The sequence below is a fragment of the Monomorium pharaonis genome, chromosome 1, assembly GCF_013373865.1.
Source record: "Monomorium pharaonis isolate MP-MQ-018 chromosome 1, ASM1337386v2, whole genome shotgun sequence".
In the NCBI taxonomy this organism is placed as follows: domain Eukaryota; kingdom Metazoa; phylum Arthropoda; class Insecta; order Hymenoptera; family Formicidae; genus Monomorium; species Monomorium pharaonis.
In genome coordinates this window covers 34,877,336-34,890,065 of record NC_050467.1, presented here as the reverse complement: position 1 = coordinate 34,890,065, position 12,730 = coordinate 34,877,336, and the positions used below count along the sequence as shown (strand labels likewise).

The following is a 12,730-nucleotide window of genomic DNA, read 5'->3' as shown; positions in this document are numbered from 1 at the left end:
TTTTTGTGTAAATTCATGTCCGTTGTAATTCAGATCGTCAAAAAGATATAAAACTAGAAGTGTTGTCTTTATACATGAGCAGTACAAGTACGACTGAACAGGACATAATCGAAAGCCAATTGCATAGTAAAAAACAAGCGTGTGAACTCAATAACTCTGTTGTATATTAGATTAAAATTCTCTATGTTCTTCTGTAAGTTAATACTGTTAGTATTTTTTTTAATGACGGACATTTCTGCTATCATTTTTTTAGCATATGTTTCTCACTATGCAGCATACGTAGTCAACCAATTAAAATCATGATTTTCGGAAATTCTATTTGTCTGCTGACAACGGATTGAACATCTCATGTTTTTTATGTTGTTTTTGTGTTTTTTAATACGCGTTTCTAAATGTCTTAATTTAGTCAATGTACACTGTATTATTATAATTCATGCAGTTTAGACTATCTAAATAATTTAATTGCATTTTGTAGTGTTAATTTTATAAACAATATGTATTTTTTGCGATATGCATAATTGCAAGTTAATATAAATGCAAACAATGTCAAAGTGATAAACACTTTATAATTATGATATTAAGATATCAACTCGCGCTGTCTTTTTTATTTTTTGTTTCTATTATTTTTTTCTGTTATAAATAGTAATTAGCTGGTTCTTAGTTATTAGTTCTGTTTATAATTTTTAAATATAATTTTTATATTTTTTACTTCTTTTTGAATTGTGCGTGCGTCCGCGCGCGCACCGTTGCTTTAAATTGAATTAGAATAGTAATATTGTAAATTAAATTGATAATTATTTTAATGGTATTGATGCTTTAAAATATTTATATATATATTTATATTTCCCGTCTTTGCGAAAAACTATATTTGATTTTTCAATAAAAGTTGTCATTGGTCATAATTAATTTTGTTTTAACTTTTGTTAAAAAATAAAAAAATGCAATTCATAATGAAATACAAACTTGTAATATTCAATTTCAATATGTTAAAATAATTTATTATTGGCTATATTTACAATGTGCATTTAGGCTGTGATCTATATCTCGTAATCGACTTAGGCTGTGTTCCAATGTTTGTGAGCATCTTTTGTCTTTATTTAACATTTGCTAAATAACAAAGATTAAACAATATTACGAGCATTGCGAGTTTTAAAGTTTTACTGAAACACAGCCTTAAATAATTTCATTAATTTAACTCTTTGTCAGATATGAAAAAATTATAATCCATACTTCTTATCAGTTCATTTCTATACTTCTGACCACATCCATTTTATCATAATATTATAATATTATAGTATATAATATTTTTCTCTTGTTGTAAACGCTTGATAGGTGACCTGACTTGGCTTTAGATGAAACTTCGCTTTTTAATGACTTTATTCAAAGGTTGAACTTCACCATAAATGCGCAGTACTTTACCTAAAAGCTTATTCTTATGTTCAACAAAAAGAACTTCAGCCTAAACATAAATAAATAGTTAAAGGTATAACTAGAATCGCACTGAGACCTTGAAAATGTTTTAAGTTTACGATGTAAGTAGTTGGCGATTAGACCTATCTAGGTCATATTGTTGTAGATTTATGCTGATAGGTCAGCCGCAGCGTCACGACCCAAGATAAGTTACCAATTGTTTACATCTTAATAAATCTAAAATACTTTTAAGATTTTAGTGCTGTTTCTTAGTTACTGCTTTAACTATTTATTTATGTTTAGGTTGAATTTTTTTCTGTTAAGCATAGTAGTAAGCTTTTAGGTAGGATGGAGCTTTTATACTGAAGAGAAGTACTAATGAGTCATTAAAAGGTGAGAGCTATAGTTTTGTGGGTATGTAGAAAAAAATGTCTAATAATGTTACGAAGAAAATCGTGTATTTACTTTATTATTATAAATTGTGTAATATCTTAATTTTGACCAAAATTAACTTATATTGTTTTTAAATGATCGATTTATTTCTTTTTTCTGTATGTATAAACAAAAATAAAGTTAAAAGATTTATTATTATATATATTTCAGCTTATGGACGGCAGAAAGACAATTGGAGGAAAGCTGGAGTTAAAAGTCCGTCTCAGAAATCCGATTCTTTTTAAACAAATTGAAAGTATAACGGATAAGTGGTTGATTATTGATCAGTAATTCAATTTCCTACAAAAATTTACATTTAAATTTATATTTGCTGTTGGTTGTATTATGAAGTATTTGTAAACAGCACAGAATATAAAATATTTTTTAGTTATATATATATATATATATATATATAATATATATAATATAAGACAAAAATTAATGTATATATTTATATAAGAACGATAATGCGAACTTGAAAAATGTAAATATCCTTATTATGATTTATATAAGTAAAGTGTTAACTAAAGTGTTTTTCACACGGAATTTATTACATTTGTTGAGATGATTACGATAACTTTGGTCCCTCAAAATGAAGGTGGTTTACGAAGATATTTTTAACGAGGAACACGGAAAAAATAGTAAAAAATCTCCGACTATCACATAACAAAATAAGTAATAAACAGAAAAAAATTATTTCTGCATAGAAAGGTGAAAATTTGTGTAGAACAGAACAATTATGATTTTTGTTTCGGCCTCTAAGCACACGAGGTTATGGGACAGACCTTGCTTTGCGTAAATATATCCTTGCAAGAAAATTATAACATATTCTAACTCCGTGGCATTTAATGTGAAAACGAACAGCGTGGACTAACAACTCAAGTGCAACATGCCGATTTTCTTGAAACTTTGTACACACGTAGTACATCGAAAAATATTAAACACGTTTTTTTATTTTGGCTAACAAGGCATTTTAAGGCGTTTTTTAAGAAAACGTATTCGAAAATTTAACACTCTATAGTACAATGATAACTAACGTTATTCTTAAGAATCGTTTTCTCACAGTTTTTACAACATTACTTTATTATAATTAATGTTTTTGAGATCGCTAATTACGATTTTGACATTAGTTTTACGAGATTCAGAATGACAGATTAAAAATGGCAGACCGAAGTCGCAGAAGTTTCAAAAATTGTATTCAAAGTCAGTTTCGAAGAAGTTTTTTAGGTTCATGATTACGATTTTAGCAGTCAGTTATATTAATCTAGAAGTGGCGGATGAAGAATGGTAAATTTAATAAGGCGCATCTAAAATGGCGGACCAAAATTCAAATTTTTTAAAATAAGTTCTAAAGACACCTCAATAATACGTGGATCGGCATCGTGAAACCTACGTGAATATTCAAGTGCTAGGGATAGTCTTTCTTCTTCTTCTTCCTTCCAATAGGGACACAGTACCACGCTTCAAAGGCTTAGAGGACAACAATCGTGGGGGTCGGATTGTGCCCTAGTTTACAGCAGACTGGACCCGTCACAGCAAGGTCCTCTTCCACATGTGGTGGGAAGGCCCATGTCCCTTCTCGCAACCTGTAAAGAAGATCCTTTGGCACGCGCTCAACAAGTATACCGTCAAGACGGTTACTACATGCCTTAAATTTGTAAATTACTTTCAAGTATAAACTTGATTATTGCCTTAGCGATACTACCATTCAGAATTGAGATCAGATATTCAACCGTATAGGGAGCGATGAGTCTAAGTTCAAATCAAGCGGCGCGATGCCAAGTACATAAAGAATTCTACTGCATGACGCAAATGATGCAAACTTTACTACGCAAATGTCACGCCGCTACTAAGCTTTATCCGGAATTTAGCTGTCAAATTCACTTTCAGTTAAAATATCTCAGAAACTAAAATCATAATCAAAAATCTAATGGCAATTTTATATAATATTGATGTGAGCTTTCGATTACGACCACTCCGATTAAAATTGGTACACTCATTTCTGAGATCTTGTAATCTCTTGCGCGAAAAAGCTCACTTGGATTATTTTCCACAGATTCACATGTACACACACGCAAAACCAGTTTGTCCATAAAGGGGCTTCACAATGTGACCACAATTTTATAAAACTAAAATAAAATTATTTCGTAATGTAAGTGGTGAATATTGTACGCGAATATGGTACGCGAAAAAAATATAATAAACTAGATAATTCTGAAATCTCGATATCTCTTGCGCGAAAAAGTTCACTTGAGTTATTTTTCACAGATTCACATATACATGCACACATACATGCAAAGCTGGTTTGTCCTTCAAGAGGCTTCACAATATGCTTACATACAATTTTATAAAACCAAAATATTAAAAAAATTATTTTGTAATGTAAATGATAAATATTGGTACGTGAAAAAAATCTAATAAGTTAATAAAAATGAAATAAATATATAACATAAACAAATACATGATATATATGTAAATGTCAAAAATATTAATAATAAAATATTAAAAATTAATAAAATTACAAGCTTCTAAATATTCAAGCTATAATTACAATTATAGATGTATAATATATGTATAATAGAGAGAATAAAAAGATGGTGAAAGAGAAACGAGAAAAAGAAAGAGGAAAAGAGAGTGCGAGAGAATGAAAGAAAGGAAAAAGGGATAAAGCAAATAATTTTATAATTTTAACTAAACTTTATCTCTCAATGCAAATAAATATAAAATTATTAGTGCAATCTTTCATCACAATGAAAATATAATCGATGTACATTAAACAAACATGATTTGTACTGAAAGCGCAAAATGGGTGTTAATAAATGATTTAAGGCGATGCTGGACTGCCTCTCAAACTTGATCGAGGTCGATAATGTAGAGTCATTCATGCACATCATTAATGAGATTTCGTATATATCTCTTTTATAAATTTGGAAATTCTTTTCCAGAATTAAAATACACATATTAATATTCATCTGTGAATTGGACTTTATATCGAGGACAAAAAATATTTTTTTTTATTGCTTTATTTATCAACTTTTTACGCGTATATAACCTAAATTTTCGTTTCACAATTTCGTCTCAATTAGGCACTAAAATCTAATTTTCGAAACTTGACACTGTTTGTTCTCGTCGTCTACTAGTCTGTGAATACGAATTTCGTAGGTACAAACTGTAGATCTTTTATATTAAACAAACATTGTTATGACGTGACAGCAAATTAACAATTTTTTCTCGTTTTTGGAGGAAACTCCACTCCACAGACTGGTAGCAATGCGTATTCTTTTATTCTGGAGAAGGATTTCCAAATCTATAAAAAAAATAAAAAGATGTTAAACAAAAATTATTATTTTTTTGTTGGTAAAACAGACAACTCCAGCATCCCCTTAAGTATAAAGAAATGCAATTGGCCTCGAAATGCTAAAAATGCATTCATATTTTTTGCAGAACAAATAACATAAAATAAATTATGGAAAACATATACATATATACATACATACATCAAATTAACACATTTAAAAGTATGTATAATGTAACTTAATGTAATTAAAAAAAGAAATAATTCTTTAATTTTTACAAAAAGGAGTAAAATCCCATAAAAAACCTTAAAAAGGTAAAAAAGATACGCCAAGTACATAAACGCGTGCTTTCCAAAATAAATTTGAGATCAATACAGTTAGCCAAGTATATTTTAAAAGACTTAAAGAAATTTATTAAATAACTATTTAAAAATTGCTTAAACGGACTTGATGATTAAATAATTAAAATCATCCAACGGGATTATAGTGAAGCAAAAACTTGGCGTGCCCAGCTTTAAACGACCCATCAATGTTATACAATATGAAAATTATTTGTACGAATAAAATAAAATAAAAATAATAACTTATGAAAAACTTCACAAAGTTAAAAAAGATATGTCAAGTATATAAACGCATTCAAAAATGGTTCTATTAAAAAATTATTTGAAAAATGGGAATATAAGTGATAACACATATAATAAAGCAGAAATTGACAGATAGTAAAGCAATATCTGAGTAAAGCAATATCCGTCACATTAATTGCATTTTTGTCATCAATAACATAGAGCCTTGGAAATTCAGAAAAAATACGAGCCGGGCACGCCAAGTTTTTGCTTCACTATAATCCCATTGGTTGATTTTAATCATTTAATCAAGTCTGTTTAAGCAATTTTTAAATAGTTATTTAATAAATTTCTTTAAGTCTTTTAAAATATACTTGGCTAACTGTATTGATCTCAAATTTATTTTGGAAAGCACGCGTTTATGTACTTGGCGTATCTTTTTTACCTTTTTAAGGTTTTTTTTATGGGATAATCTTTTATACAGATTTTCTCTGGGTCTTATGAGATTAGGACAACCCCAGAAAATATGGTTAATATCTTGAAAAAGATTCCTACATTCACAATCCATTGATTCAGAGCAACCAAATTTAAACTTTGTAACATTTGTATAACTGTAGTCCGTAATAATCCTTGTGAGGATGCAGGAATAGGTTCGAGGTAATCGAAGTTTGGAAACTCAAGAAACATTCCATTCAGAAAAATTATTACAAAAATAATTACCAGTGTTTATATTAATTCTATTAAGAAGGACTATATCTGATGTTTCATAGTCTTTCATTAAAGCTGTAATTCCTCTGGGAAAGCTATATGGTTGAAGAAATCAATCAAATCACCAATTAGCGCCCCGTCTTTAGCTGCATTATCTGCCCTATCGTTTCCCTCTATATTCTTGTGTGCAGGGCACCATGTAAATCTTATTTTATGACCCCTTTCCTTTGCCACAGCAAGCTGATTCCTTATTCTGACCAGCCATGGACTGAGTTTAATAATGGTGTTACGATAAACCTCCTCCAAGGATTTTATCACCTCCAGATTGCTTTTAGAGTCCGAACAAATGTTCAGTTCTTTCCAATTATTTTCCAAGGCTATTTCTAAGGCCCTGGAGATTGCTATAGACTCCGCGGAGAAGGAGCTCGAATATTAGTTCAATCTGTATTTATAAGAACAATCCTGGTGAGGAACAAAAATAGCACAGCCCACTAGAGCACCTCCCTCCAACAAGGGAGTTCTGGAACCATCTGTGAAAAGGGTAATTTCGTTATTCGATGAACTGTAAAAAGAAATTAAGTTATTAAATGCATTGTTAAAATTATTACAACGGAGAGCCATAGGGTCTGAACTAAGATCAACCTCAGTATCAGAGAGATCAGTTGATGACAGAATGGGAAGGGCCGGATGGACGTCCCATTGATAGAGGAGTCTTTCAAAAGGACTCACCGATAACCATCTATCGACAATGTACGGGATGTTCCTATTTGCCACTCTTCTAGTCAATCTATATGAATGATAGTTTTTAATTTTGTTTATTATGATATATCTTTTCAGTTGAATCAACTTGCATAGGTATTTATCCGTTCTAACCATAATCCTCCTCGAAAGGCAAGGTTGTTTACTAAACAACCAGACTACTCTGTTAGGGGTAGATCTAAGAAGATCAAGGGCGGATTTATAGGCTTGTCCAAGAGATTTCTCCAGTGAACATATATATGACCGGGCGGCACTAGGGATAGCCTTTATGTAGCGTGTCGGGTGCACCTTACTCCCGAGAGAGTTACGCTGCCTGTCGACGGCACCGTGCACTAACTGGCGGACGAGTGCGCGGCGTTTTTTGAAATATCCATGTAAATTTCCTATAAATATTTCTTAACAGATATATCGACAGAAAATTTAATAGATATTTCGAAGATAAAAGAATTTCGATGCAGTAATGAAAAAAGAACATTGCATCCACATGGATGACCACATGATGTGCACAATCCGATCGCCAATCTCCACGTGGTGCATATTGGGTCACTCTGATAACGGCGGCATGCCTGAGTTAAACACGATTAAAATTAATATGCAATATAATATTGATACCGTTTCATGGTATCCAACGAATACTGTATTTATTCGCTAAAATACCCTAAAATGAAGTGTAAATTTCCAACTTGTATATAATCAACAAAAAACATCGTATTGACATTTTTTTTTGAATTGTTTAGAAAAATGAACTTTAAGAATCTGGATTAATATTATCAAGATTTTAACGAGAAACTTGTGAAAAATGCTAACAAACTTTTACTTTTTTTAATGGGGAAAAAAACATGTTTGCTTTTTATGCGATATAAAGAAATTACACTTAACAAATTAAACTTTTGAGATAAGGATTCTTAAAGTAGTCTTTGTCCTTTATTGTAAATAAAGTTCATATAATTTGAATGATTTTTGTCCCGTTTTTTTTGCGCCAGTGTATATTACGTATGTTTATATTATATAGATACAAATAGGTAACTTCATAAGTTATAATTACAAATATAATGACATGTAATAAAACACAATAAAATATAATAAAAAAATCAAATTTTGTATAATGAAGTAATTTTCAATATCATATTGATACCGTTTCATGGTATTCACAGAATACTGTATTTATTCGCTAAAATACCCTAAAATGGAGTACAAATTTCAAATTCGTGTATAATCAATAAAAAACATCGTATCGTATCATACAATAATTTAATTTTTATTATTTTTAACATTACTCTAAAGAAAAAATTAGGTTATAGAATCAGTAAATTAATAAAATAAGTATTCTTTAAAATAATTTAAAAGAACTTTATTATATTAATACTTTTTTAATTTTTAACAAAAATTAGCAAAATAACGCAAAAATTTTCAATACTTTTATAAATCAGTTTTATCAATATTTTACCAAGGACCTTGCGTACCTTGAACGGTCTTTTAAACTTAGGGTGCAGCTTCTTGCTACTACCCGTCGCGGAATCGTTTGTGATCTGTATTAACACCAGATCACCGTTATTATACTTCGTTGCCTCCCGGCGTGCTTTATCGTATCGTTCCTTCTATCGTCGTTGCTCTTGATCGATATAAGACTTGACGTCCGCGTGTATCTCGTTCAGGTCCAGACGACGCATCTCGTCTTGGATCTGTGATAGCAATGGCGCCTCCGTAGCGCTTCTCGTCTTACAGCCGATCAGCGCTTTCATTGATGTCGTATCGATACTCTTATTGTGCGCTGTATTTAACGCACTCTGAATCTGCTTGACGACTGCGCCTCAGTCTCGAGGGTCTCGTCCCGCCGTCGTCGTGGCCAGAGCTTGCACAATGGTCCTGTTGTATCTTTCGCATTGCCCGTTGGCTCGTGGGGATGGCTACAGCATTCAAAACGTGTTTGATGCCATAGTCGCTGCAAAACTTACAAAATATTCGTGACGTGAAAGCCATTTCCCGATTGCTTATGATCCTGGTGGGAACTTCAAACAAATAGATCAGGCAGTTAAAAATGAAATACCAGCAGAAACTTATTCTGTTTGCGGCTCGTCTCGAACAGGCCAACGTGATCTATGTGAACTGTATGAAAGGGCACCGGCACCTTTTCGATGATTCAGTTTGCATTGCTTCTTCCCGCTCGTGCTCTTATAGTAAGCGCAGTTCAGGCACGCTTTTATGAACTTCGTCGTGAATCGTCTGCAAACCAATAATTTCTTTTAATGCGTTCGAGTGTCTTTTCAACACCCAGATGTCCCGCATCGTCGTGGCACAGCCTGCAAATCTGCATTCGAGCCCCTTGCGGTACCACCCATGCCGTCGTCTGGTCGTCAATTTTTCTGTGTACTTTATTATTTTTAAGTAGGTACTCGTCAAAGTAATGTTTCGTCTCACCCGTCCGCTTATTTTCCAGCAAGATCGTTCGTATTCGTAGCAGCTGCTCATTTTTTGTAGCTGCGCTGCCACGATTCAGTCGCCTTCTGTCACGTCCACCTGCGGCAACCTCCACTGAACGGTGCCGGGTTGCGACTGAGCGCGTCTGCGTGTGACATTCTGGATCCAGCTCGATACTCAATGTCAAATGTATACTTCTGCATCTCGAGCTACCAGCGGCCAATTCGGGGCAGCAAGTCCCGTTTTGAGAATGTCAATTGCAGCGCATTGCAGTCCGTCACGACCTTGAATTCAATGCCCAGCAGATACACTCGGAAATATCTTAGGGCTAATACAATTGCCATTGTCTCCAACTTGTACGAATGATAACATCATTGATCCGCTGTGGTTTGCTTACTGTAGTATAATAGCGTCTACGTCAACCACGCTCGCGTCCGTGTGTACTTCCGTATGCCTGTTGAGGTCAAATATTACTCGAGTAACCAATTTCCAAGCCGCCAGTAGTTAAAAAAGAAAGACAAATTTATTTATTAAATTTGACCAACACTGGCAATCGTACATAACAAGCGAAGTTGTACTACGTTTCGGCCCGGGATTTGAGCCCTTTGCAAGTAAATCTATAATTACATTATACTCTCTAAATGTCTTGTTTCTCGACCACGCATTCATTCTACGTGCTTACCAAATTTGTCAAATATTACCATGACTCGTCGAGTCATTAGCTTGTCCTTGATCGCACGGGTCGCCTGTTCTTGTGCGTTTTTCCAAGTCCAAGGCACTTCCAAGTCCCAAGGTTCTTCCTGGTAAGTCTTGTTAGTGGCTCGACTATTGTTGCAAAATGTTCAATAAACTTCCTAAAATAGCTGGTCAACCTTAAAGCTGGCGCACTTGCTTCACCGTCTGAGGCTTTTCCATGCGTAACAATGCCTCTACCTTGCGTTGACTGGGTCGGACTCTTTGCTCGCTGATTTCTTGACCTAGATATTCTATAGATTCTGCAAAGAAAGAGCACTTTTCTAATTTCAATGTCAACTTATGCTTACGATGTCAATGTCAACTAATGCCTCAACACACGATGTAGTCGCGTCATGCCCTCTTCGATAGTCTTGGATGGTATAATTACGTCGTCCAAATAGGGAAAAGCTACTGAATTCTTCAGGTCGCTCAGCACCTTATCCATTAACCTTTGAAAGAACTGCTGGCGCATTCGTCAGGCCAAACGGTATTCTCAAGAATTCGTAATGATCCTCGGGTGTCACGAACGCCGTCTTCTTGATCGAATCCTTTGCCATTGGTACTTGGTACTAGCCAGAAGCTAGATCTACCTCTGTGAAGTACTTATTGCCTCCCAGCTTGTCGATTTGCTCCTCGATCAATGGCATCGGATACTTGTCCTTGACCGTGATTGCGTTCAATTTTCAAAAATCTACGCACATACGATATTCGTCATTTTTTTTCTTTACGAGTAATATCGGGCTTGCGTAGGGCGAGTTCGACTCCCGAATAATATCGTTATTCAACAATTTCCGTATCATTCCCCGCACGACTCGCTTCTCGTTTTCGGCTAGTCGATATGGCCGATAGACCACGGGTATATCTGACATGCATCGGATGCTTAGCGATGCGGCGTCAGTTTTCCCCAAGTCTTTCATGGAGGTTGAGACGCAATCTCGAAAATCGCGAATTAGTTCTACGCACCGTTGTCTCGTTCCTTCATCTCGATGGTCTGCCCGGACCATAAGAGTATCGTTGCATTGTTCGTGCGAAAAATTAATGCTGATAATGCCCTTGTCGGTGTTAGTCATAGTTAGCTGTCTCAACGTCAGTCGGTTGCCTCGCTTGATCAGCACAATGTGCTCTTGGTCACGAAAATTGCGCCCCATTATGATATCGTACGTAAGATGGCTGTCCGGCACAATAATGGCGTCGACCCGCGCCGTGATCGTGGCGCTCATGATCTTAATTTCGCAGGGTGTCGACCGGTTACTCGTCATCGTTTGTCCCGCGAAGCCCATCAACATGCCTTGTTTATCGGCAACGGACGCGCGCAGCAGCATGCTGCTACTTCCCGTATCGATCAATACCTGACTGTAAATTTTATGACTGTCCACGATTATTTCTCGTTAGTAATGATTGCGCGTGTCGTCCGTTTTCACCGCATTCACATCCTTTTGTTTCGGGCATTCTCCAGACGTATGCCCTAAACGATGGCAGCGTTCGCACTCGACACGGCATGGCTTGCGGCATTCCTTTGCAATATGACCGACCTTTCCGCAATTGAAGGATTCGCCTCTCGACTTTGCCCGACCGCCCTTCGCGGTATTGTTATTGTTAGTCGGTTTGGCGTTTTCGTTGTTTCCGCCCGCGCGTTCCGATTTCGTAAATTTCGTCGGTCGGTTCCCTCGGTCGGGTCCCGCGCCCGATGCATCCTTTTCCTTGTTATCTCTCGCCGGGATGCAACCCAACATCGCCATATATACGTACAATTTATCCGCGTCACGATGTTGCGCAGAACAAACTGTTCTCGCGATGTTCTTGTCCGTGATCCCATCGATTATCGCGTCGATAAGATATTTGTCAGGTATTTCGATATTTAGTTTGCGTAGTTTGCTCAATTTTTGAAAGCAATAATCGCCGAGTGCTTGACCGGGTGCACTCTCGTAGCTCGCGGTTTCCCGTAACAATTTTGCAAATGGAACGGACTTACGGAACTGCTGCCTCAGCGCTTTCTTCATCTCCGTCCACGTAGGCGGCCGCCCGTCGTATCACTGTCGTGCGTGCCCCCTTAATCGTCCTGCTATCAGGCGCATCACAGACCGGTCGTCCCAGTCATATTGTTCCGCCAGATCGTTCACGTGTTCGATCCATTTATCGATCGTCAAGTTGTCTTTCGGCAGGTCGAACAGCGGAATCAGCTGCTCATTTCCCCGTTGTATGCTTGAACCCCTTGCTTGTGATCGTCGATCCAGCTTCTCCACCATGCGTTCTATTTGCCTAATACGCTTGTCGCCGTGTTTCTCTTCTCCTCGGATTTGCCTTCGGCTCGTCGCCGAAGAGTAGCGGTACCTCTTCCACTTTGTACTCCCGCGAGATTCGTCGCGACATTCATGGCGTCCCATGATTGCACGTGTTGGTTCTTTATCC

At 35.6% G+C, this 12,730-nt stretch overlaps 1 protein-coding gene and 1 pseudogene across 3 annotated transcripts in view; one reads left to right on the top strand and one right to left on the bottom strand.

The window, feature by feature from the left end:
• The window catches only part of LOC105832124 (coiled-coil and C2 domain-containing protein 1-like), a 43,844-nt gene extending 41,607 nt beyond the window's left edge, over window positions 1–2,237 (top strand). For all 3 annotated transcript variants that reach the window (XM_036282392.1, XM_012672789.3, XM_012672788.3), the window contains one exon: window positions 2,014–2,237. In XM_036282392.1, the coding sequence (XP_036138285.1) occupies window positions 2,014–2,133 (120 nt within the window). In that variant the 3' untranslated portion in view covers window positions 2,134–2,237. The remainder of the gene's footprint in view (window positions 1–2,013) is intronic.
• Window positions 2,238–11,687: 9,450 nt separating this feature from the next.
• LOC114255172 lies at window positions 11,688–12,730 on the bottom strand (annotated as a pseudogene).